Source organism: Carassius carassius, chromosome 9, assembly GCF_963082965.1.
Source record: "Carassius carassius chromosome 9, fCarCar2.1, whole genome shotgun sequence".
NCBI classification, from domain to species: Eukaryota; Metazoa; Chordata; class Actinopteri; order Cypriniformes; family Cyprinidae; genus Carassius; species Carassius carassius.
The window spans coordinates 10,757,540-10,784,783 of NC_081763.1; the positions used below are offsets into that span (position 1 = coordinate 10,757,540).

General features: G+C 37.5%; 3 protein-coding genes and 1 pseudogene across 3 annotated transcripts; 1 reads left to right on the forward strand and 3 right to left on the reverse strand.

The window, feature by feature from the left end:
• Positions 1-548: 548 nt before the first annotated feature.
• LOC132148919 (adenylosuccinate lyase-like) lies at positions 549-5,769 on the reverse strand (annotated as a pseudogene).
• A 3,555-nt stretch (positions 5,770-9,324) lies between these two features.
• Positions 9,325-17,757, forward strand: LOC132148921 (sterile alpha motif domain-containing protein 3-like). The gene is made up of 9 exons (XM_059557721.1): positions 9,325-9,683; positions 11,139-11,322; positions 12,208-12,369; positions 12,464-12,551; positions 12,749-12,904; positions 13,536-13,742; positions 13,877-14,037; positions 14,206-14,285; positions 15,015-17,757. Exons 1-7 carry the CDS (start codon positions 9,590-9,592, stop codon positions 13,934-13,936), a joined length of 951 nt encoding a protein of 316 aa, XP_059413704.1. The 5' UTR covers positions 9,325-9,589; the 3' UTR covers positions 13,937-14,037; positions 14,206-14,285; positions 15,015-17,757.
• A 901-nt stretch (positions 17,758-18,658) lies between these two features.
• LOC132148920 (cyclic AMP-dependent transcription factor ATF-4-like) lies at positions 18,659-21,340 on the reverse strand. Its single transcript, XM_059557720.1, has 3 exons — positions 21,194-21,340; positions 19,977-20,375; positions 18,659-19,896 (listed from the first exon to the last, which is right to left on the reverse strand). The coding sequence occupies exons 2-3, from the start codon at positions 20,275-20,277 to the stop codon at positions 18,941-18,943; spliced, it is 1,257 nt and encodes a 418-aa protein (XP_059413703.1). The 5' UTR covers positions 20,278-20,375; positions 21,194-21,340; the 3' UTR covers positions 18,659-18,940.
• A 605-nt stretch (positions 21,341-21,945) lies between these two features.
• LOC132148541 (proline-rich protein 15-like protein A) lies at positions 21,946-26,930 on the reverse strand. Its single transcript, XM_059557232.1, has 2 exons — positions 26,688-26,930; positions 21,946-23,211 (listed from the first exon to the last, which is right to left on the reverse strand). The coding sequence occupies exon 2, from the start codon at positions 23,183-23,185 to the stop codon at positions 22,853-22,855; it is 333 nt and encodes a 110-aa protein (XP_059413215.1). The 5' UTR covers positions 23,186-23,211; positions 26,688-26,930; the 3' UTR covers positions 21,946-22,852.
• Positions 26,931-27,244: the final 314 nt, after the last annotated feature.

Genomic DNA, 27,244 nt, shown 5'->3' on the forward strand with positions numbered 1-27,244 from the left:
CTTGAGCACCAAATATAATTTCTGCTGAAAATTTAGTCCTGCAGTGTTTTGCTCCAACCTTTATAAAAACTCTTATGAGCTTGTTCAGGTGTGTTTAAATAAGGTTGGAGTAAACTTCTCCAGGCCTGATGTTGGCCAACCCCAAACATCTGAACAGTAGTGTTAATGCAATTAATTGTGAATTATAAAATAAATGTGACGTGACATTCAGCCAAGTATGGTGACCCATACTCAGAATTCGTGCTCTGCATTTAACCCATCCAAAGTGCACACACACAGAGCAGTGAACACACACTGTGAACACACGCCTCTCTCCTTACTCTTTATGTGGCAAGTTAAATTTTATGTCCTGTAATGTAACAGGCAAGCGTTATGCCGTGTCTACACCGGATGAGACATTTGTCATGTGGATCTATTGTATTTTGCTGCACCGCTCGTGTCCGGTTTACAAACGGTGTTTGGAATCGTTATTTCTTTTCTGTGCCTTATAAGGATTCATGCTTAGGGCACACCCCCTAACCCCCCGCTGATGTCATCTTCCATCACGATGTTTCACTGTAGATTCAATTTTGTTGACATCGCCCAACCCTGGCGCACACACACACCTTAGGATACACCACCAGCCCTTCAGTGATGTTCTGCAGAGTGCTGAGGATGATGTCCGCTGTGAGGAAGGACTCGGGCAATGAGATCCTCCTGAATACACACACAGAAAAAAATCTGACACAGTAAGCTGGTGACAGAATGAGTCCAAAAGTCAGATCTTCAAACAGTCAAAACAGTGCAGGGGCACTTCATACAGTGGGGCTCGAAAGTTTGGCCACCCCTTGCAGAATCTGTGAAAATGTGAATAATTAAAAAAAAAATAATGATCCTTCTGTGCGTGCAGCGGTGCTTCAAGTCGAACGCGTCTATCAACTTCGTGCGATTGCTTCTGGAATTCGCAGGTTGTAAAATCGTGTCATATATCATCTCGTCCGTACGATTTTCAGATAAACTCACTCGTGCCGTGTGCGTAGACATACGATCTTCCGACCATCCGAATTCGCATCGTGTACGCCCGCCTTAACTGTTCAGAACAAACAAGGGACTCATGCACAACCATCAGAAAACAGAAAGACAAGTCGTGGATCATCAGGTAACAGCACACAGTATTAAGAACCAAGGGTTCCCAAACTTTTGAACGGGGTTATTTTAATAATTTCAGCATTTTTGTCGTCTTTTGGACTAAATGTAAACATATTTTATGTACAATATCTTACTCAGGACAGTACTAAATAAAAAATAACATGCATTTAGTATGATCTCACTTACTTTATGAAAATTATTCACATTTTCACCGACTCTGAAAGGGGTGCCCAAACTTTCGAGCCCCACTGTATGGTCAGACAACAGATTTGATAACAGTGCCTGTTAGCGCTGTCGTCCAGGGTCCTTTCCAACCACTGCACTGCTGCTGTCTGCAGAGGGTCCGACACCAGCACCATCAGGTGACCAGCAAGACTACAGCAGCGCTCGGCACGCATGGGGTTCCTCTTGTACGGCATGGCACTGGAACCTGCAGACAGCAAAAAAAACATGTCAGATCAAAGAGGCTGAATTATTATACGATCAAAATTCTGTCTCACATACAAACTCACCAATCTGCTCTTTCTCAAACGGCTCCTCGATCTCTTTCAGATTAGCCAATAGACGGATATCAGTGCAAATCTACAGCAAAACAATAAATAAATCATGATTGTGGAATGATTTATTGCTGTTAAATGCATAAGGCTGTGTTCATTGTTCATGTCTGACCTTGTGTACGGTGGCTCCGAGGCTTGCCAGTACACAGAGTGTGTCGATATCCACCTTACGACTGTACGTCTGACCCGTCACCAAGTATGATCTAAAGACAAAATGTAGGAGGAATTGATTAACCATGTGCACATAAAATCATACACAATGAACTAACAACACACTACTGAATTTTAGAATTTAGCATTTAGTAAGTAAAGAATGCAGAAAAACACAATCCACCAAAAAATCTCAAATACAGCCAATGCTGATATGTAAATATGTATGATATGAAAAATGTGGTAACAATAGCAATAAGAGTTAAAATTGTATTCACTACAACAAAGAAAAATAGGTTAAGGTCAGAAGTCTAATACTCATCAAGACTGCATGTTATTGATCCCAAAAACAAATTGAGTAAAAACACCAATATTATGAAATATTACAATGTAAAAGAATGTTTTTCTATTAGAATTTATTGTAAAATTTAATTTCTTAAATATATCGTATAATCATCTACATTAAAAACTGCTTTACTATTAAATATTCCACTGCATAATATTTTTGTGAAAACCTTGATATGCTTTTTTTCAGGATGTTTAATAAACAAAGTTCAAATAAATAGCATTCATTTGACATATTAACAATATAAAAGTGTTTACTGTCACTTTTAATCAATTTAATGCAACCTTACTGCATTAAAGGATTAACTTATTTTAAATTTGTATTAAAAAAATTAATACTTACCACAAGCTATGAAATGGTTGTGTATATAGTGTGTATGCTGGAGACAAGTAAGCCAGTGATGATGCATAAAATGTTCATGCTGCTGCATTCACCTTCTCATGATCGCCCTGGAAGAGCTGCAGGAAGCTGGCCTGAGTGCCTGTGGTTCCTTTGACGCCCCGAAAGCGCAGGTCCTCTCTTGCACACTGAAGATTGCGCATGTCCATGACCAGATCCTGCAGCCACAGACAAGCACGCTTCCCGACTGTAGTCAGCTGAGCTGGTCTGAGAAAAAGATGGAGATGAGGAGAGGGACAATAAAACCCAAAACCAGCCTAGTGTTGTTTTTCTGAATGAAGAAAAGTTAAAATAACATGAAAATCATAATGTTGTGCAGGTTACAACATTAAGAGTGAATGTTTAAGAGTGATTGGGACATGTCAGAGATGACAAGAATAGGAGGAGAAAGAAAACAATAGGGTAGAAAAGTGGAAAAGCAAACTCTAAACTACATAGCATCTAACTATTTGTTTGTGAAGTCTGATACATGCTCACTCACTGATAATGGGTGAAGCCTAAAGTCGGCAGGTCTGCGTATTTCTCTGCAAAGTTAGCCAGCCTGTCTATGACACGAGCCAGCTGTAAGAGAGAGAGCATTGACTGCAGTGAATGGGAATTAAACACTGGAAATAAAACTGAAATAAAAAATAACTGAAACCTAAACAGTAATACAAAAAATATAAATTAAAACAAAAGGCTAGAATTATCAAATGTTTTACTGAATGTAAAAATTTGCACTTAAGACTTAATTATTAATGCATTCTTTTATTATTGGATTTAATTACAATTTTAAACTTGAAGTAAATAAATTAGCTATATATAAATAAATTTAGCTACTTAAAAAAAATAATAATAATTAACACTTTAACATCTATTTATATGTCAAATCAGAGCCTGTGATTATTTAAATTTCTCCTGAATACAGTACAAATGTATTTTATTTTTAAATGCCACTTCTAACCATCAGTTGTTCTGACTGAAATGGTAAATAATAGAAAGTAGCAGGATACCTTGGGTAGCAGGATGTCAAATCCACCACGCAGCATGATCAGATCCTACAGATTAAACACACATTTAATAAGACAATTATCAATATTTTAAAATAAAATTTGGACTTTAAAACAACATTGTGTTCTTGTGAAGATTTTCCATGGTGCCTAATATACATACCCCGCTATTAATATCAACATTAAAATAAAAAATGGATTTAATACATGTACCCTCTATAGCCATACTGCTCAGAAAATTCCAGAAGTCCATAAAAGAAACCCAGAAGTCAATGGAGTTCAATCATTAGTAACACCAGTAAGATACAGACATGGTAATATTTTGGCCTCACCGTATTGTCTCCCACATAACAGGAAGTGGCGCCCAAGTGTATGATGGGAGCAGCGGTGGGACAGCAGTGAGCAAACGTGTGCACGTGAGCCATGACATCATGCCTAAGCTTGCTCTCCTCCTCTGCAGCCATGACGAAATCAATGTCCTCCAGGTGAGACTCCATCTCGCTCACCTGGGCATCAGTTATGGGGAGACCCAGTTCCTGCAGAGAACACATCACAGAGATGACACAGAAGTAACACAAGATCTTTTCAGTATGATTAATATTCAGCTGTGCATTCTCATTTCTATTACATTTACATCACATTTAACATCATCTAACCCTCACGTAAAAGTTCTTTAAAAGCTCAATTTAATAATAATGTACTTTGTAGCGAATCTTAAAATATTAAATTTAATGTGGTATATTTTAAATCACTTGTAGCCAATAAATAACTGATTTTTTTAATGATTTTTTTTATTCAATAATATATATATATATATATATATATATATATATAAACTGTAAAATAATTATTTTCTTATCATATTGGCCAAATTTGCAATATTACAAATGTGTTACAGTAAACTAAAATAAGCATTTTCGCTTCATCTTTAGCAACACAGAGAGAGAGTAAAGGTCAACCCGCAAAAGACACTCTCCTGTTACACTGACATTTGCATTCATTATTTTGGAAATACGCACACACACACACTTTCCCAAGGCTTCTTCTACTATGGTTTGTGCCTTAGTATGTCTCAAGGACCAAATTAGTCAAGTGCCGTGTCGTGACTTCATTTCAAGAGCATGGACCATACGAGCGGCGAACAGTATCCCGTCTGTCTCCAGAGATCAGAGGAAGACCAGCATGTGACCACATGACTGTGTTCAATTAAGTGCCAATCAGACACACTGTGGACTGTTATGTATAGATTATTGGGTGATCACAGAATCTTAGTTCATGATTTCTTTACACAAATCAAACAAACAACATGCAAGTCTACCTATCAAGTCAGCTGACGTTAAACCAGCAAATCCCACAGACTCCAGTCAACAATATCTATTTCTAATCAAGTCAACTATTACTAGCCTCAGCAAATTAATCTCAGTTATCTGAATTTGAGAGTTTTCTTCTAAAACTAGTCCCTACGTTATCTTCTAAATGGCTTACTAGAAATATGAGAGCTACATTCACAAGACATATTGAGACTGTAGTTTCTAGTGGTAAAATAGAAAGCGATAAACACAAATACAAAGAGCATGTAAGTGCATGTAAATAATCATAACATGATATAGCCGTAACCTACAAAGTGTCTCAGGGTGCTGCTGTTGTTTATTCATTTATAGTACTGTCACTGTTGTATTCTCAGAAAATCTTTATAGCATGGCCAGACATTTCTGTGATGGTATATAAAGTACTACAATGCTACCACCAAATACGATCATAGCACCACAGTACTTTGTATGGGCAGTCTGGTCCACTTGTAAAACTTTCAATATTACAGCACAACTCACGTCCACTATTTTTAGACTAAGAGAGCTGGAAACTGGAGACTTCCACTCACTCAAGGTCAGAAACTTCAGACAGAGTCGCACGTGGCATTCAGGGGATCACAATACCCACTAAATTAATCTACAGGTGGTCTATAAAAATGAATGCAAAATAAATAAACGGACCTTTTCGGTCTTAGAGAGGTAAAGCCACAATCTTCTCCATGTGGTGAATTTGTTTCTGTCACTGAAGTTGTAAGCCATCTCTTTGCTGGCGTACCGGGACACCAGCGGTGAGCGGTATTTGAGGAACTCTTCCCCGGAATCCTCCATACCTGCAGCGGATCAATGAAGCGCGCTGCACCGCCAAAACCGACCACACGCGGGCTGCAAGTCTGAGCTATTCTGTTGCAAGCATAGACGTTGCAAGTTACAAGTTCTTCTTCTTCTTTTTTGTTTAATGGCGGGATGGTGACAAAAGTACATGCTGCCACCTACTGTTCCGTTTAATGTCTCGTAAACTACGATTTAATACAAGAGGCTCTGGCTTCTCATTAAAAACGTTTACCGCAAATCTAATCCATCATAGGACTCATGTATCAGCTGGCGCTGCGTGTCAAATATTTCCTTCTTCTTCTTCTTCTTCTTCTTCTTCTTCTTCTTCTTCTTCTTCTTCTTCTTCTTTGGGGTTTACCTGCAGCTTGCATCCTTGCTGTTGCATTACCGCTATCTTCTGTAGCTTTTTTATTTAAAAAATAAATAAATAATTGTATATGCTGAACAATTAAAATTCTAAAATATAACAATATGTTACAAACATGGTGTTCATGTTTTCTGAAGAAAAAGGGGAATGGGGAAGAAAAATAAATAAATAACAAGGAGGGTAGCCTATACATCAATAATCCCAAAAGAAAAGAGGGGTTTAGTTCTTTGAGCGTGTCCATAGTTCTGGTTGCTTTCTGATTTGGAAGACCTTGAAGAGTTTCAAAATAAATCCTCGATCAGCTTTGAAGTGGGAGATACTGGGCTTCCTTTCTGACCATTTACATTTGTGTATGTAAAACTTACCTAATAATATTAGAAGATTTAGCATAAAAATGTGACACACTCATACTTAAAAAATAAATAAATAGAATAGAACATATCTTTTTCTTATATTAATTTTAGATACACTCAATCAACATAGTAAATAAATAATTAACATTTAACCAGAAAAATTTTACATACATATATTAGAGAAAAAAAAAGCAAAACAGTGTCTACATCTGCTTTGTCGGCCTGAAACTGCTTAGTTGGGTAAATGATATGGATAATTTTAAAGTAAACTTCATTAACTTTATTTGTGACACAGAAGTTGTTATTATAAGTCTAAATCAATTTCCAGTTGATATTCTCAGAATGGTGATTCATAATTTCAAAAACTTTATTTTTTATTAGCCTATATGCTTAAATTGTATATTTATTAAATTCACTCACCAGATCCACTTGCTTGTTTACTGTCTTAATCTGTAAGATCTCTAAATCCACTACGGTGAATCAAACCTTCACATTGGGGAGCCATACTAAAGGTTTACAAATCTATCTTTCCATAAACTTCCAGGTCTACTTCTTTTTTTTTTGTTGTAACTTTCATTTTTCTTCTTATTTGTCTTTGAATTTTTAGCCTAATCATCGTCTATTTCATTTCCATGTATCCCTACATGAGCAGATTACAAGTCATTTCCTCTGTAAATGCCATAATTAGAAATAAATCTCGTTCAGAGGTTCTCTATAGAGGACAGATGGCTGGATCCAGGAGGAAGCTTAACCACATTACCAGAGCTGCACCACATCTAGGCACAGTGGAGGTTTGGCGTTTAGTTTTTATCCTTTCTCAGAGATTTCTAATGCAAAGTTTAAATGAGATTGGATATAGCATCTCAAACAAGACTCTTTGTTAATGCCTTATTTAAAGAGACGGTTTTCTCTCTGGCTCGAAACAGTTCACTCTGAAATCTCCTTTGTATAGTGACATTTTACTATCAGCCCAAGTAATTTAACAGATTCAATGCTTGACAAAAACATCCAGAGTTTTTCATGTTCAAACAATTTTGGGCTAAATTATAACGGCAAAGCAAGAGCTACCTTTGTGCACTACTTTTTGTCACACAGATCTTAATGTGTATTGAAACCCGTTCAAAACCTTAAAACACAGAACCCTAGACTTTATACCTTTCAAAATTGTGTGATTTTATGTTAATTGTTTTTATTTATTCTAATATTTTTTTACAGTTTTGTTATTATATAAATGTTGCTTTATTTATCATATTTACTTTACCTTATTTCATACTCAACAGACTGCTTTATAATATAAGAATGCTTTTCAGTTTTAATTTATGCACTTTATAGTTTTGTTTTGGTGTCCCTTGCTCTAGAGTTTAAGTGCTGCTGGGTTTAGGTCATACTACAGATTCGGGTAGGTGGGGCCAAACTTGATACTTCTATGTGTTCATTGGTCTAATGACAGACTTTCACCCCCAGAATTACTATGTATTAGAATTGTGGGAGGCTGTTTACTGTAAAATATTTGTCAAACTCAGCCCACTCACTTTCATAAGATTACAATCAAAAGCAACATATTTTTTCATTCACTTCCTTCCTTGCATCCCTCTTATCTCTATACTTGCCTCTTTTTCCCAGCTCCCTCCTGCTGTTTGTCCCTGCTTGCATCATTTCAAGAAAGAAAGGGAGTGAAAAAGAAGCAGAGGGAAAGGTTGCAAGGGTGTAGTGCAATAATACTAATAATAAATAGTTGAAGAGGGAGGGAAAGAGAGGAGGCAGGTGAGAGGGCAGAAAGACATGTTTTGAGCACAGACAACAATTCCCAAACAGACCAACAACTACGGGTAGACATACTCACCTGGCGGCTACTAATCATTTGACACTCCCTTAGGTCATGTAAAGTGCATTTTGATCATGTGAAGTCCCTTATTTGCAATTTCCCACTTTCTCAATTTTAACAGAGATGCGAGTGCTGTTAGTAGGCTGGCATGGAGCAGGTAAGAGCTCTGCAGGAAATCTTCTACTGGGCTGTCGTGTGTTTGAATCAGGACACCCCACTGAGGTCCGTCATTGCTGGTCGGCGCCTCACGGTTGCCGACACACCAGGCTGGGATTGGTTCTCTGACCAGCACACACCAAGCATATATATGTTCCTGTTACACTTAATGTTGTCACATTATTCTGGTTAAATATATATCTCGGTCACAAACACTGATTTATGCCATTAGTATAGTGGAAATTGCCTTGGACTAAATACATTTACGAACCACGTTATTCTACATCCCCAAAAAAATCAATTTCACATGACCTACCTATAGAGATGGTAAATAGCGGTCTACAACAGCCTTATAAATAGCTAATATTTGCTCCGGTTTTATCATGAAATAACACATGAAACGCATACAAATGTCTTTTTAAAGGTTTATTAAACAAATAAGGTTCAAGATAGTTGTTAAGCGGCAAAATGCCAGTAGAAGGTCCATACATAATCTAATAAGAGCACACCATACCATTTCTATGAATAAAGACAGTAGGAAATTAAATTGTATTTACACTGTTAAAAAAAGAGGTACAATACAGGTCCATTTTTGTTCCCTAAGGTACAAACTTTGCATTTGTACCCTTAAAAGTACAAAAATGTATATTTAAGGTACAATTGTGCACCTTTAAGGTACAGTTATGCACCTTCCATTGTACATTGTGGGCTTTTCGAGGTGTAAGGTACATAATTGTCCCTTACATATTTGTACCTTAATGTTTAAATGTAAAATGGCAGTGAATTAGTGGATGTTGAAAATGTCATCTCTCAATATAGAAACAAGTTAACCTTTACTATCAAAGTTTTGAAATATGGGCAAAATAAATCAGAATGTTTTTTTGTGAAGTGTCCCTTTGAATAATTTTTAATCATGTTAATGAGGATTATGTAATCATTTATATTCACAAACAGTATTGAAGAATTTGATTTTCAAACCCTTTACCCTATTTATATTAGAATAAAACAGACAAATAATTGTTAACGCTTTAAGTTGTGTTCTATTGAAAGGATCTAGCTACAGGCTAACCAGAGCTCGACTCGGCGGAAGCATAAATATTGCAGCGCGGAAGCATACATGAGTGAATCGACAGTGATCCAACTGTCAGTCTCTGTCAGTGTCGATCAAAGGCGGGAGGATGGCGCTTCGACATTTATCCACGGAGGATTTAATCACGGAGTTATTTCATTTTGGGATAGAGGTCACTGAAGAGGAGAGAAGTAAATTCAAAGGTAAAGTATTTGAATTTTTAATCAGTGTTTGTGGTGTTAATTCAAAGTTGGAAGTTAACTTTTACTGTTAATGTCTAGCCAAGTTCATACTCTGTCAACATTAGCTAGCTAGACTCACATTGACGATTGCCATTATTAACGTTAACTAGTTAACGTTAGTTAAAACATTAGCAGTATTATGTCCCATATTGCCATTCCACATACTATTATTATAAGGAGCAGTACTATCTTAGCTACAGTTCACCATCGAGCTAACGTTAACTTTTCGGCGGCAAAAACGCTTCTCATCCAACTGTGACGCAGTAGTTTTATAGCTAGCTAAGCTAACGTTATAAAACTACTGCGTCAGAGTTGGATGAGAAGCGTTTTTGCCGCCGAAAAGTTAACGTTAACGTGAAATATTAATAAAATATTAAATTATTTCAGAACAAAAGACTAATGGGCTGCAAAAACGTTTTTTTTTTTTTTTTTTTTTCATCATTATAGTTAAGCTATAAAACTACTGCGTCAGAGTTGGATGAGAAGCATTTTTGCCGCCGAAAAGTTAAAGTTAATGTGAAATATTAATGAAATATTAAAATATTTCAGAACAAAAGACTAATGGGCGGCAAATTTTTTTTTTTTTTAAATTTTTTTTATCGTTATAGCTAAGCTATAAAACTACTGCGTCAGAGTTGAATGAGAAGCGTTTTTGCCGCTGAAAGGTCTTTTGTCCTGACTTATGTGAGCTAAGTTAGCTGGACTGCGTCAGAGGAGAACGATGAAAAAAAATCCTTTTTGCCGCCCAACAGTCTTTTGTTCTGAAATATTTTAATGCTAAAGCAAAGCAATTTGGGCGGAATGTGACTGTCGATATCCTGTGAGGGTTTGAAAGTATGATTTAGTCTTTATTTTGTCGTCAAACTGTCTTAGAACATCTTCGTAAAACCATGTAAGACTAACGTTAACGTTAAATTACAACATCAGGTTAACTGACAGAACCGACCAATGGTTGCTAACCTCCCTGAGTAACGTTAACATTACTAACATTATCTAGCTGCTGTTATACAAATAAACCGATTACTATCATTAATGGTTTTAACTTCTTTCAATACTTTCCCCGCTGTCCTGAAAAAAAAATAAGATAGACCTAACTTTATTATATTAATATTCAGGGCTGTGTGTGAGAGAGAGAGTGAGAGAGACACATTTCTAGCGTCTCTGAGGTAGCTATGCCTAAATACTTTCAATGTGTTTTTATATGGATATTAGGGCTTCTCAAAGTCCGGACCAAATGGCAAACCCATAAGTTACCTGTGGATAAGTTATGAGAAAAATACCCACTGAACCAAACTGGATCAAAACTATTTTTTCCCCCATTGACTTTCACTAACGTTAAAGTCTGACATAATGTGCCTTTTTAAATTGTTGATAATGGTGGTTAACATTGCTGTTTTTCTTTTCTCTATTGTCTAGACAATGAAGTTGACGGAGAAGCAGTGGACTATGGATTGACTGAGAGGATGGTTTCATGCCTCTTTGAAGGATCGTTTAAGAAGCAAGCCAAATTCAACCGATTTGTTCAGCAGTGGAAAGAAACCGTGACACTAACCCTCGAGCCTGTCCCGGTACATTCAGAGAAGGCTACAGCGGAATCAAGGTACCGGTAACAGTAATGTTATGTCATTGTTGTAACGTCAGGCCTAAGTAGAACCATGGAAAATAACTCTATAATCTCATAGCAATATAATATAGCTTTAAGGTTACCACTGAAGAAGCTTTTTATCTGGATCTGAATTCACCTGGCTCTGGTAGTTTATGTAGTGTAACATTATGCATTAGTGTGTACACATTATTGCATAATGTTACACTGTCTGTGTAGTCTGAATGCAGGGGTAGAAAGTAACTAAGTACATTTACTCCAGTACTGTACTTCAGACCAAATGTTGAGGTACTTGTACTTTACTTGAGTCTTTTCTTTTCATGCCACTTTCTACTTATACTCCGCTACATTCATCTGTTACAGCTTTAGTTATTAGTTACTTTAGTTACTCCGCTACATTCATCTGTTACGGCTTTAGTTACTAGTTATTTTAGTTACTCCACTACATTCGTCTGTTCCAGCTTCAATTACTAGTTACTTTAGTTACTCCGCTACATCCATCTGTTACAGCTTTAGTTACTAGTTACTTTAGTTACTAGTTAAATGTAGTTTATAAAATCTGATGTTTGATTCTAAAGTAAACTAGCCGACAATATAACGGCTACAAGTCCAACTGAGATGATGAGATCATTAAACACAACACAACTGGTTGGATCCTTTACTCTTTCTACAATGGTTTAATACTTTAACTATCTAATTTAATACTATTTACTATACTACTATTTTACTTCTATAATACTATTTTACTATACTTTAACATTTTCCTGATGATACTTGTACACTTTTACTGAAGTAACATCTACTCTGCCGGACTTTAACTTGTATTGTTACAGTGTGTTTAATTTGCCAACGTTTTAAGACTATTGTTTTATTTTATCATAGTCATCCCATCCCATCATCAGCCTTCCCAGCAGTTTTCATCATTCCTAAATTTCCCAGAGATGTTCAGACAAAGTTGGACCAAAAACCGCCATGCAAAATTGAGAGATCCGATCACAACAAAATCATAAGAACATTGTATGAAACCATGGCCCTGATCAAAATGTAAGTTTTGCAACCCAACTGAATCACGGCATTTGAGTTATTAATACTATGTCTGATGTTACATTCCTCACCTTCTTTTGCATCGCTGTTACAGGTTTCCGACCAATGATGACTATGTGAAAGTGTGTAAGGCCCTGATTTTGAAATACCCTTTCTTAAAGGACAAAGAAGGCAATGGTTATGTAAGTTGATAGATTATTAATTGCCAACCTTTATTTATTATACCTAGAGTACTAATCCAGTCAAGATATTAACTATGTTCTCTGCATTTTGATGCACACATTGTTTTCCACCATGTATTTTCATGCTTGTGCATTCAGTTTTCTGCAAGTGGTTTGTATGCTTATTTAATTGTTCTATTTTATATTCTTTTAAATAGCATACCTGGCACATGTCTCTCAAACGTAAGTTCAAATATGAGCGGGTGCCACTGGTAGATGATGAAGAGGTGAGAAGAATGAAACAGAAATTTGGTCATCACACAAAGCCTTTACAACAGGAAGAAAACACAAGCAAACGAGCCAAGGCATCAAAGGTCAGAGCATCTTCTTTGGTTTGCTGTATATCTATGTGTGCATGTTTTACACACAAGCAGTGTGGCCCAATGGTTAGCCCCTTAACCCAGCGTGGAAGAGAATAGTGCCCCCTGTAAAGTGCTTTAAAGGAGAACTCCGGTCAATTTTAACATTGAGCTCATTTTTTTGTAAATTTGGAGTGCTGTCAATACAGAGAACAACGACAAAAATCGGTGTTGCCTACACCGAGTTATTCTATTTTTAAAATTTGCACCCTGTTGACTTCAATGGGGCAAGTTTTAAACCTGCTTTTAGCCTCTTAACATCCTTGATGTGTCATTACAAGTGCACAGAAAATGTGAGTGATTCCTTCTGAGGGAACACGAGTGAATCTGACTGCAGAAGATGTGAAAGATATGTATATGTGTAGGCAACACCGATTTTTGTCGTTGTTCTCTGTATTGACAGCACTCCAAATGTACAAAAAAATGAGCTCAATGTTAAAATTAACCGGAGTTCTCCTTTAAGTAGCTATGATAAAGCGCTATATAAAATGTAATAAATTATTATTAAGGGCTCATTTTTCATAAACATTAAAAAGGGGAAAAGCAACTGTCAAATGAGCAAATGTTTGTCATCCCTCTGTTGTAGAAGGTGGATATTATTGGGGAGGATGATACCTCAGTAGCGAGCCATGTGAAAGTCCTGCAGGACCAGTATCGGAAGACACAGCCAGATGCCCGAATGGTGGAGGAACGGATGATAAGGACATTTGCTTGGAGAAGGCGAGAGATTGCCAATGGGATGACTGTCAAAGAAGCCATTAACAAATATCCATTCCTTAAGAGTCCATGCGGGGTTTGTCTGCATTTATTTCCTTACATTTGTGTTGGGAGTTCATATTAAATTACTAAAGGCTCTCTTTGAAATTTAATTTTAAAATCTATGAGAATGTTGTGACATGTTTCCCGTTTGTTTGTGCTGTGTTGCAGCTATTTCAGGAAATGGGCCGGCTTCATGATGAAATGAATATCTGCCGAAGATGGCTTTAAGGTCCTAGTACCCAAAGTGCTTAGCTTGACTCAAAGGAAATCTCCCCTTGCAGATCTGGCTTTGGAGGAAAGAGAGGCTGCCCTCACCGAAGATGTCCCTAGTAAGTGACTGACTGATCAGCCATGGTCACCCCTAGTGTTGTGGAGTCATTTAAGATTCATTTCTTTTCTACTTGTCTTCAGACAAGATAAGTCTAACTAACCAAAATACACTGTAAATTAATTTAATACACTTCCTTTTTTTCTTTTTTTTTTAACTTAATTTTCAGGGATTGATTTCAGAGCTGCAATCCTGCTGTTGCCGATCCTGTTCAGGGAGAAAAATGACATTCTCGTCATACTTGGGGAGGTGTGTAATTTGCATATAGTTTTTTTTTTGTTTGTTTTTTACATTACTTCCCACAGAGACTGGGAGAATTATATGCATCCCTTGGATGTCTTATTTCATACAGGGTGTCGGCGGGGTTGTAAAAAGTATTAAAAGGTAGTAAATGAAATTAGCTAAAATTAAGGGCATTAAAAAGTAATAAACGTCATCTGATGAGGTATTAAATTTCCGAACCCCCATCCAACTAGGCCTATGAGTTTCAATTTGTTAAGTGCAGGCCTTTCTTCTAAAATTCCAAAAAATTTGCGTGAAATTTTATTTATTTATATGTTGCGAGTAGGACCTGAGCGATTTCATGTGACTTGGTGTTAGTTCGCGCGCAGCGCGCGCTGAAACAAACTAGGTACCCGGCTGGTTTGCTGCTAAACCTGTTTGTTTAACTAGGGTGCATGTTAACTGAAAGAACGAGCAGAGAGAGAGAGAGGCCCGGTCGCGCGCGCACTCTCTCCACTCTTGCTCTCTCTCATCCTCGCTATATTAATCAAAATCTATTGACACGATGTTAAAGGTCGGAAGACCGAAGTTTCACTTGTCGCATTCGGAGATTTATTTCTTGAATTACCGCTGGGTGTGATTTGTGCTAAGATAGAGATATATATATATATATATGAACAGTTGTGTTTTTATTATTATTTTTTTAAATGAATGTTTGTGGTAGATTTAAGGTAACTACTTTATGATCTCTTGCAGGATCAGCCACCATCGCCGTATCCTACTGTACAACTTGACGCTGTCGCTGACTGGAGGAGTGTACTGACTCAAAGGGTCCCTGCAGTGGTCAAACTGGATGGGCAGTCAGTCTGCAGGGCGCTTGGTTTGGAGGAAGGTGTTATTGCTGCTTTTTGTGCTTACTTCATCTACAACGTGGTATATCCATCTCGCCTGAAGAACACCCTGATTTTCATTCAGCGATATGTTCTAAAAATGTCTGAGGTTGATGATAAGCCTCTACCTGTTAGTGTGACTAGGGTAATCAACATTTTAGCTTGATCAACAACCGCAATGCCTACACCATTCAGCTGTCCTAAATGCTCTCGAAGAGCCTTTACATTGATGAAGTTAATCCAGCACATCGGACTTGTTCATGCACATGAGCCACATTTTACCATAACGTGTGGCCTTAACAACTGTCAATCAACATTTTCTAAATATGAGTCCTTCCGACGACATATTTACAGGAAGCATAAAGACATTTATTTAAGACATTCCAGACGAGCCACTGCTCATGATATCCAGGAAACAGTAGTGGGTGAGGAGGAGCAGGGGCCCAGTGATGCTGTCAATCCTCCTGAACCTCCTGAGATGAATGAACTGTTAGTGCAGTTTAGAGAGAATCTTTTTGGCTTTATTCTGAAATCGAGGGAAAAAAACCACCTTCCTCAGACTGTTCAACAAGAAATACTGGATGATGTAAATTTTTTGTTTGACTTCTTTAAAGCAAACTATGATGCATTTCTAAAATATCATCTTGAAAAAAATGGCTTCAATGTGGAATCTTGTCCTGAACTTTATGAAGTTCTGCAGTGTTCTGACTTTTTTTCAGAGGCATCAAAACTTGTTAGGTCTCCGCATATGTTGAAAACCTACTGCAAATCCAACCTTAAAATGACTGAACCTGTAGACTACGCACTAAGAGACCCAAGTGGTCGTAAAGTTGGAAGCTACTCTTATGTACCCATTTGTGATGTACTTCAGAAATACTGCTCTCATGAAGATGTTTGGGATTCTATGCAGAGAGAGCGAAACTGTGAAAGAGATGAACATGTTCTAACTGATTATAGAGACGGATTTTATTTCAGGAACCACAAGATATTTGCAGATAATCCAGATGCTCTAAGGTTACACCTATATGAGGATGAATTTGAGGTGTGTAACCCGCTGGGTTCTAAACGCAACAAGCACAAACTTTGTGCATTCTACTACACTGTTGGAAACATAGGTTCAAAGTACTGCTCACAGTTAAAACATATCCATCTAGCTTTGCTTGTCCGTTACGTTCACGTAAAAAAGTTTGGTTTAGATGTAATTTTGAAGCCATTACTTGATGACCTTAAGAAACTGTCATCAGAGGGACTTAATATCATTGTTAATGGCATGGAGAAGCATGTTTTTGGAGCTGTAGCTGCAATATTGGGAGACAATCTGTCATCTCACATGATAGGTGGATTTGCCATGTCTTTTGGTGCTGGTCGAATCTGTAGATACTGCATGGCTACTCACTCTGAGATGAAAAAGAACTTCAGTGAATCTGATTTTGTTTTAAGAAATGTTGATGTACACAGATACCATTTAGAATGTGTAAAACAAAATCCAGAAAACAAAGGAATGTATGGAGTTCGTGGTGGATGTGTATTTGACCAGTTAGATTACTTTGACGTCACAACATCTCTGCCTCCAGACGTCATGCATGATTTCTTGGAGGGTGTAGCACCGTTGGTATTGAGGCTTGTTGTATGTAAAGCTCATCAAGAAAAACATATAACCATACAAGAACTAAATGATGAACTAAGAAAGATGTCCATTGGACAAAATGATAAGACAAATAAGCCTGTGGCTTTCTCAGAAAATATTTTACATGGATCCAGTGTTGTTGGATCTGCTTCACAGAAGTTTTGTTTATTCCGCCTACTTCCTTTCTTGATGGCACACGGGGTACCTGAAGGTTGCAGTTACTGGCGGATCTATTTATTGTGTCGTGAAATTGCCGACATTGTAATGGCACCGGTTGTAAAAAAAGAGTCCCTTCTTCTTCTTAACCAATTAGTTTCTGAGTTTTTGTGTGGCATGGAAAAAGAGTTTGGAAATGTGATAACTCCAAAATGTCATTACTTGATCCATTATTCTCGTCTAATGTTGTCCTACGGTCCTTTACGGTCTTTGTGGTGCATGAGGTTTGAAGGGAAACATCAGTATTTCAAACAGGTAGCTAGTTCCTCAAGGAACTTTATCAATGTTACATCAACTTTAAGCAGCCGCCATCAGTTTAGACAGTGTTGGGAATTTTCCTCAACTAATATGTTTGGGGAGTATGAGAGGGTTATGGGACGCAGTGTTAACACACTGTTACAGTCTCTTCCTTCAGCTCTTAGGCATTCCATAACTGTTAGTGAGCAGTATAAACATGTCAATTTTCAGGACATTACACTCAACCGAGTAACAGAGGTTGTGATTAACAGTGTTAAATACTGTGTGGGAGATGTCTTTGTTGTGGGTCATTTGCACTGTGAAAAAATACCTTTGTTTTTTCAGGTCAAATATGTTCTAAACATACACACAGATTGGGCGTTATGTGGAAAACTATTAATTCCTCTTTCTTTCTGTCATCACTATTATGCCTACTTGGTGAAATATGAACAGGACTGGACTGTCCTAGACCCTTTTGAGGTGATTGATTTTCATGCTTTGGATACATACTGTGTTGATGATAAACTGTTTGTCAGTATGCGGCATATGTTAAGCTGTGTTGGGAGGGTTGTAGATGAGCTCAAAGCTTGTGTTTTTTAATCCAGAACACATCAAGTGTCATGTAGTTTATCCGTTAAGTGACTCTCTTTACTTTGGTGTGGTGTGCTAAAGTGTTTTACTTGGTCTTTGATAATAAACGTATGTTTTTCTGCACTATATTGCTGTTCTTATTAGTGATGTTCATGAAATTGAAAGAAGGAAAATATAAATGGTTCCATTGTATTTATTCCCTTGCCATGCATCTATTCTCTGATATCGTTGTTCATTTTGTTTTTGGAGTGGCAGTAAGTTGACAGTTGGTCAGTGAAATGCTTCTTAAAAAATGTATTTAATTTTTTTTTAATGTTTTTTATATCAGACATGACATCCTAAACATTGTGGCATTTTATTTTGGGATGTTACATTGTATGGTTGTGAGATGAATTATTATTGAATCTGTGAATTAAACTGTTTTCCATTTAAGGACTAAAATAAATGTCTAAAATTCAGTTAGTTGTTGTTTGCCTTTATTTTCTTTCACTCCTTAAGGAATAAAAAGGAACTTTTTTGCCACCTAAAGGTACAAAATGGCTTTGTCACTGGGGTGGTACCTTAATGGGACAAAATTGTACCTTTTTCCAGAGGTACTTTATTGTACCTTTGTCTAAGGTACATTATTGATCCTCAAAGGTACAGTATTGGCCCTTAGAAGGTACAAACAAGTAAGGTACAAATTTGCTCCTCTGACTCAAGGTACAATAATGTACCTTTGAGGGTACCACCCCAGTGACAAGCTTTTGTTCCTTAAAGGTACCGTTTTGTACTTTTTTTTTTTCTGAGAGTGTATACAGCACAATTTCTAAAATAAAGAAATTTCAAGACAGACAAAATCAACAATACACAATGCACTGCTATATATAATACTGTGCATACAATAAAGACACACAAGGTAAAAAAAATAAAATACGCTTGTAAAAGTATATCAGGCTTTACTGATATCTGTCATGCTAAAAGGAAACGGTTTCTACTAAGACACCGGGGAAGAATCAAAACTGTTATTTATTCAACCCTTCAAGAAATACTTTTAGGACCAAAATCCCTAGTTTTCAGCACTCCAGGCTATGCTAAAACTGTCCATTCTCTCAGCTCTAAGCCTCTTTGTCCATTTCTTTCTATGACCTCATACTCCTACTCTCTCTTGCCCTCCTGACTTCATCCATTAGCTCTTTCAGATAATGAATCTCTTTAGTGAGTGATTCTGCTTTCTCTGCCAGCTCTTGATTACGCTCCTCTAGAGCCGCACACTCTGACTGGAGGGATTCTTGCTCTGCACGCTTCTTCTGTCGGTAGCGGGTCGCCGCAGTCTTGTTCTGCTCCATTTTCTTTAGCTTTTTCTTCTCAACCACAACCTTTGAGCCACCGGTTGACTTCACTCTACCTGTGAGGGGAGGTGACTCTGACTGCTGACTTTGGGTGGGCTTAGACTCAGGTGTAGGGTATGGCTTCACCCTGTAAGATCGAGACTGCGGAGAGGCTGGGCTTGGGGAATTATCCACAACCACCTTGCCTGGATGGGACGCCATCACATTAGCCTCCTCTTTGGGAGCAAGGACAAGAACGATGCGGGTTGGGGAGAGGGACAGGACAATTTTGGGTACCCGCATCTCAACGGGGGTTGGACTCTGCACTTCAGCTATGTCCACCTCACAACCAAGCTCAAGAGTGTCAGTAGGGGACTCGGGTGGAAGAATGGAAGGTGATGGGACTGGGGAGGCCGGTTCGGACTTGATATCAAGCTCGGCATGGGGCTCAGGGACTACAGAAGAGGCATCTGACACGTCACAGGGTGTTGAGCGAACGAATGGAGTAGAAACTGGAGTATTCAAAGTGAATGGAAGGCTGGAAAGTTGATCAATTTCAGGGACATTCACTGGGGCAGAGGGTGAAGGGGTATGGTCAGAAGCTACAGGCTGGGACTCCAGGTCTATCTGTGACTCCAGAGAAGCAATGAGTTCCTCAGGAGAACTGGGCGGATCCTCAGAATCATAGGAGCCAATCAAAGACTCCAGATCAAACTCACTCAAATCAATCCGTTCTGTCATCCAATCCATTTCACTGAATGAATGATCTGAAACGGAAAACATTAAACAACTGAATGCATAAATTAGAGAACTCCAGGTATATTCTGAATAAATTGCTATACCTTACCATTACCACTGTCTGTGCCAACTTTATCTAGGCACAGCTCATCTGAGGGGAACCACGACAGGGACATCTGATTGTGCCCAGCCTTCTCCCCTCTCTGAGGGAAGGGAGGAGTGCAGGGTGGGGAGAGAGAGGAAAGTGGAGACGAAGAAAAAGATGAAAGCGGCGATTTAGCGCCTCCGAGAGGAAGAACCTCCTCATCTTTATCTAGGAAGGACCCAAGAGGGTCAGCCATCGGTGAGGAAGGGTCCCAAAGAAGGACCTCCATATCGTCCGGGCCAAACCGTGAGCTCATCAAAGACATGGCTGTTTATTTCAAGTGGAATCAGAGAGTCTTCTATGGAGAATTTGAATAATTTCGTGCTGTCGGGTACAGCAAAGGTCAGAGTTGCCACAAAGGACCTGCAAAATGAGATGAAAAGTAGTTAATCTCTTTTATAACAATAAAAGCACATTTAAATAATAATTTTTAACCATAACGTGTGAAAGCTATTATGCAAGGGAAAAAGAGAAAAAAAAAATACTCAAGTTATTTCTGACACACAATGACATCATCTACTCACACCCTACACTCCAACCCTTCTATGGACTTCTACCACGTGACTTTTTAATCACTTACAGACTAGGCTCTATTTATAAATGCTCAAGGCCAATTTATCAGAGGCAAAAGCTCACTGGTTTTCATAAATATTAAAATTAGCTCAAATTTCCATTTTTGGTAAAAGACAATGTGATGCACTAATGTTGCAGTTTTACTAAAAGTAAAAAAAAAGACACCGCCATTTCAGGGCTCACCGCTCCCTTTTCAGGAACGTGCGCCATTTTATAAAGACTAGACGACAAAGAAAAGTATAGTAAACTGTCTCAACTCCTGTTAATTTGAATAAAACATTATCAGGTTTATTAGAAACTGAACCTCTATAGAAAACAGAGACGTTGTGGTAGAATTTAAAACATTTATGACTACAAATCCATCGACTGATCAGACACACCAGACACATGGCGCGCGCTAAGCTCGAGACGGTTGTCATGACCTTATTCGCAACGGAAAATTTTTTCCTAAATCTATTAAAAATAACAAATCCCCAATGTATATCCAATGAACACAAAAAAATAGTCTACAACATTTATGGTAATAAGGATGATAACTTAAATAGTATACTTCTGCCGAGCCGGCCGTCTAAACGACATTAGACAAAAACAATTAAAAGTATACTTACGCCATTTTGCAATAAATGTACGGAGGCAGTGCACTATGTTGATGCACTGAGGAGTTTGCGCGCTGTCTACAGGCTGCAGATCACACGGCCATTTCGGCGAAGAGCACAATCGCTCGATATCAACAAAAGATGAATTGAAAGAAAAACAGAACTGCGGTTGATGACGTCGAGTTCACGTTTATATAGAACCTCAATACAGCTCAGTCGTATCCTTCCGCCAGGGCGCATTGTTTTGTGTTACTGGGCGCAGACAGCATATAGACCCATCGTTTTAGGCAATTTGTATCACGATGAGCGTCATAAATAACTATTAAAACTTCTCTTATCTATTCAGATATATTTTGTGTTTATTTAGGAGCCTTTGTGATAATGTCCAAAGAGGAAAAAGAATGATATTGGCATTGAACAGAGTATTGTAAAGATATAATCAGAGCCCGACTGATATCAAATGGATATCAACATTGTAATTGTCTATCGGTCGATAGATCGAAATACAAATGTGTCGTGAGCACAACGTCTATTAAAAACAAGAACGCATGAGTAATTTCAGGGAAGGTTGTCCACAATCCCCGTATGTAGTGTTGTCTCTATCACCCTCCGCTGGACGAAAATTAAACTAGTTTTGTATCAGTTGTGTTCACGGGAATTATTGTTATGGAAAAAAGGCTTGCTCTTGGTGAAAAACCTGAATAAAAGGACGAAACAGGCTGGGTTAAGCTCGGGTAGAAACAAAAGAGAATTGAAACAGCCATTCATTAAGTGTGTAGTTTGTTTACATATAGGTTTAGTGATCCTGTTTCACTGATGCATTTGAGGAACAGAGAAAGATAGGCTAGACAATAAATTACAGCTGCCATCTTGAAAGCATTAATTTATTTTCTAAAGACCTATATTTAAAAACAACATATAATTTTGTACAAAATTCAGTTTCAAATCCCGGCTAAGCAAACAATTACAATAGGCAGTGTACAAATATTTGACAATTTCTTTTAACAAAACACAATTATTAAAATGGAAAAGCCCCACCATGTTCAGATTAAATTGTATAAACACTAAATATCAAACAAACAACACAGGTACATTGATTTAAAAACAGATATTTTGGTCTAGTTGGTGATCGAAAGCTATAGCGTCACATTCAGACACTTCTACTTCTCTTAAAATAATGATAACAACAATATTTTTTATATAATTACAATATATTATAAATTTTGAATTGGGTAAACGTCTCTCTATGATCTTTTATCATATTATTGCTGGTAATATTCCTATTGAATTGAAAGTGCTGTAGCTGCAATTGTAGTTTATGCCAGGAAACGAGAATAATCAAAACATTATTGATATCTTGTGCCGATATATGATTGATCTGATTCTCTCTCAGTGGGTTTCTCTTGGCTAAACATTTGCTAACTGTCAGCCTTTCATCAGACGACCACAATGCAGTCCTGCTGTGTGTATCTGAGAAGAAACCTGATCTGTGGGTTTGTGCCTGTCTTTGTTCTCAAACATTAGTATAGATCTGTCACTAATTCAGCGATCCTTTTCCAGCTTCAGGTTCAACCTCAGGCGATTGTAAATGGCGTCAATGAAAGAGTGCATAGACCAAGGCCCTCTTGAGCTGCTTCACGCACAGTGACTCTATATGTTTACACAGTGACTCTATTTTCCACTTTTATTATTCTCACTAGTCGTTGTTTCTGCCTCAGGGAACAGCTCAGGGTTTTCTGCCAGCGTAGAGCGGATTCTCTTCTTCTCTTTAAACCGGCCCGAATGTGAGACCTTCACATGGCGTCCCTTTGTTGCCGTTTTGTCCACGATGCGTTCCAAGCGGGCGTTAAACTGTCTGTCCACAGCTGTGTCGGGCGTCCCGGGCGTCTCCCCAGCGTTGCTGCCATGGTCTCCAGGGATTTCGTACAACACTTTGGGCTCTGATTTCTTCTTACGCAGGAAAGTCAGTTTCCACCAGGCTGGTGCTGGTTCTGCGGTCGCCATTTAGATGAAAACAGACTTAGGTAGCTCTGCAAGGGGGACAGAATGAGAGAGGGTTATATTCATGAGTGAACACCAAGCAGTAGGCCTAAATTAGAAAATGAACATTAAACATACTGTTTTTTATTGTTACATTTGAACACGAGTAATAGGAATAGTCATAATGTGTAAGCTGAGCCCTGAGGGTGTGAGATAACGCTAAGGAAGATCTGTGTCATACATTATAAGGGGCAGCCGCTAATGAATTTTTTAGTGTAATTCAGTAAGCACCATATGGTAGAGCTTTGCAAAGTTTTAATCTGTGGTGCTTCGGTTACAAGCCTCAAATTTCAGGAGGATGGAAATGCTAAATGTAGACCACGCTAATGTTAAACGATAGAATGTATTGCTTATTTTATTTTGATGTATTGGTTTATGAGTTGATAATATTGATGATTTACACCATGGTTAAAAGTCTGGGGTAGTAAATGTATTTATGCTCACTCAAAAATACAGTAAAAACATCAATATTGTGGAAATATATATATATATATATATATATTTGAGCTGAAAGAACATTCGTATTAGCCAACATATTTCATAAACAAACGTGTATGAGCCTAATTCTGCAGACATTTGTAAAGCTTTTTTTCACCACAGTCTCCATGCAGGCCACAAACTGAATTCAGTATGACTTCTGACCTCTTGGACTTCACTTCTCAGGTGTGAATGCTGGTGTCATTTTAGCCATGATGCCCAGAGTGTTGTAGCTTTGCTCACACTACAAATGGACTTTACGTGATTGATTCATTCACGTGATTTCACACGGCCCATTCACATGTGAAGAGTTCACAGTCCAGAGTGTGTTTAAGGTTCATACACAAGCTAGAATGCATGGCTGCTTTGAAATAAACCATTACACGCATCCAGTGCACATGACAGAACACTGTCCAAATGAAACTTTGTATCATATTTTGAGGTTTGCCGGTCACTTACACAAACACAATAAAAAAATTAAAATAATACTTGGGGCTACTTCTTGATTTCCTGGAAAAATAGTTCTTGCTTCACTGTCCATTTTCATATCTCGAACAGAAACAGACTTCTGTGAAATGTGGAAATCAACTCCCACTCTCAGATTCACTCAAACTGCTGTAGCGTGAGGCAATGTCCATTCACGGGAAAGGCTTGGCTCTGTTGCTTAGAAACACAGTGGTCATTTTCATACAGTATGCTAATTTCTGTTCACTCTCCCAGGGCTTTGACTGTTTGCTCGTGCTTTTATGTTTATGAGAGCAAACAAAGATCAGGTGGTTCTGCTCAGCTCCTTTTATAAAAGGAGGGCCTTTTATTCAAAGAGTTTTAACAACAATATTTCATTACACTAGCTGGACAAGAAAAAAATGGTGTAGGATTGGCTTTGAAACAATTCTCAGTCAGAAATTGCTAATAAATGTAACAAAGAATGAGTTTTTAAGTAGAATGACTGAAAACTTTAACAAAAAGATCTGTTTTTGAAAACTACAAGTATGCATGCTGTAAAACTATTTGGTTTCATTGGTCTTAGTTAAAAAAGCGATGTCTTTTTTTTTTCTTTTTTTTTTACTGTAGTTTAAATTGTGATTTATAATACAAACGTAGATTTTAAGGTGTTCTGTAATACAAACTCACCCCAATGCACTAATACCAGGCCAGATTTACTGTGGGGAATATTATGGTCAGGATTTGGATAAGGAAGATTTCTCTTTGCATTGGATAAGGAAGATTTTCTTTTGCCAGGGGAAATTTTAGGCAAAGCACATGGTCTTACGCACTTCATGCTGTTATGCATGCATTTTTCATATTAAGAAAAAAATATTGATAAGGGTTAAGGACATCATTGTTCAGAAAGAAAAGCCGGTGCTTTCCGGGAACATGTCAGTGGTCATCGGGAACGTTCTGTGTGCTGATTATTCGAGGATTTGATAAGACTGACAGACCATGATAATGTAGAGAAAACAATTATTTTGGAAAATCAAATTTAGGATTTGTCTTGTCACGTGTTTCAATACAGGCATCACAATAATAACCACAAGTACATTTAGTTTCAACAGAAGCTCCCACAAGAAATCGAAATCTCTGTAGACATCTTGCTTAATTAATTATTCCTGTCGGTTGGTTGGAAAAAGCATCAGGTGTTAAGGTCCTCGGAGAGCTTCACTCGGGGAACAGTCACACTCTGAGAGAGTTACATAATGAGTAAAAGTGGAGCAAATGAGAGGAATTGTAGTCACAGATCTTTCTTCAAAAATTAAACGAGAATTAAAAAACATACTCATAAACTCATACAGTTGCTTATCTATCCCAGTGTGCGCCTTGATATCAATTTTTAATGTCAAATATTAGTCAAAACTTGCTCAAGATGCTGTAATATAATTTTAAATTCATTTTAAGTTTGAGTGAAAGTAGGAAGTTAATCTGAAGATTTGGACATCATCTTCTTTAGATTATTTAACCTGTTTTTTGTTGTTGTTTTATGCCAAACTGATATCTTTTCAACACCAATTGCCCTCTGGGATAGTAAGAGTATACAGCTACTGTATAAATTCAATGTGGATAGTATAGCACAAACAATTTGCTTTTGAGAGAATTGGATGAGAAATGTTTGAATTCATATTGAATTCTGTGATTTTTGATTGCAGATTTTAGACTTGAGCACAGTTTGAGACATTGCTAAAATCTCTTCCGAAACTGCAGAAGAGAAACACGTGTGATTATTTGAAACAAAACTGAAAGTTTTTTATTAACGGGCCGAAGGGAACTTTTGTGTGTGAATACAAATACTCAAGCAGAGGGTAAACAAATAACGCAGACTAGACTCCATAATGTTTTATATTTATATATTTATAACATTTTATAACGAATTTTATAATATTTATAATAATTTTATAATATTAATGGTGTAATTGACTTACACCATTAATATTATACTATGAATATAATACTTATTTCGGACTGACAGAATCATTTTTAAAAGCTATTATCTCCTCTTTATAAGGTTGGGATCTCTTCGATTTACTGTAATTCAGTGAGTTCAGTAGTTTCTTGACGGGATTTCTTCCCGATGTAATGTTTTTGTCAGGATAAGTCAATTCAAAAGACATTCATAGTGTCTGCTGAACTTGTACTGTTGACACAACTGAAATACATTTTTAGCATTTCTAAGTGTTCACTTGATTGCAATAATACACACACACACATCTCAGGCTCCTCATTGTGTAAGATTAGTCAGTTGTATAGGTTCTCTGTTTGCTATGAGTGTGTAATCAAATGTGTCTCTGTGTCCAAAGGTCATTAAAATTCATAGTTTTATGAACGCTTTTTCTCTAGAACCTACTAAAAGTTCCCATTTGATCAATTAATTTCATTCTCTAGAACTCAATATTAATTCCCATTTGATCTCTATGTTTCACAGTAATTTTATCTGTCAGCTCATTAATATGAAATGAACTGTGACTGGAGTTTTCCAGTAAAAAGCCGCTCTCACCTGTGCAGGTGAATGTACGTCTGTTGAAACAGCTGTTATCTGTGTTAGAGCCGTCACTATCCTTTGGTTCAGTTCTCTGTCCCGCTGACTCCAGCAGGTGAGGTCATCGCCCTACAGGCCCGATTTCAATGGGTTTCTGTCTATCTCTTCTTTTCTGCCTCTTCTCCGGCTTGGCTGTCCTTCTGGTTCTCAGGTGTGGATTCACAGGTGCGTGACTCCTCCCTCCCGCAGACACACACACACTCCTCCCTCGGCTGCCTGAATAAACAGGGAGATGTGACATCAGCATCACAGGACAATAGCTAATATATAGTTGAATTGGGTGTTGGTCAGCTATTGATATTACAGTAGTTAATGGTTAAGAGGCTATACAAAGGATGTTGGGAATGTAATCAGCAGGGATTCACTTTTTTTCTTTCTTTTCAGTACAGTCATGTATGATTCAGTCAATGCTTTTTTCCACTTTTTCACTTATATATATATATATATATATATATATATATATATATATATATATATATATATATATATATATATATATATATATATATAATATA

Bases quoted from the DNA above. Each gene is read 5' to 3' on its own strand.
- LOC132148920 (XM_059557720.1), bottom strand. From the start codon at position 20,277: ATGTCTTTGATGAGCTCACGGTTTGGCCCGGACGATATGGAGGTCCTT. The intron at 19,897-19,976 runs GTAAGGTATAGC...TTTCCGTTTCAG, and splicing joins TGGCACAGACAGTGGTAATG to ATCATTCATTCAGTGAAATG.
- LOC132148541 (XM_059557232.1), bottom strand. From the start codon at position 23,185: ATGGCGACCGCAGAACCAGCACCAGCCTGGTGGAAACTGACTTTCCTG.
- LOC132148921 (XM_059557721.1), top strand. From the start codon at position 9,590: ATGGCGCTTCGACATTTATCCACGGAGGATTTAATCACGGAGTTATTT. The intron at 9,684-11,138 runs GTAAAGTATTTG...TCTATTGTCTAG, and splicing joins GGAGAGAAGTAAATTCAAAG to ACAATGAAGTTGACGGAGAA. The intron at 12,552-12,748 runs GTAAGTTGATAG...TCTTTTAAATAG, and splicing joins ACAAAGAAGGCAATGGTTAT to CATACCTGGCACATGTCTCT.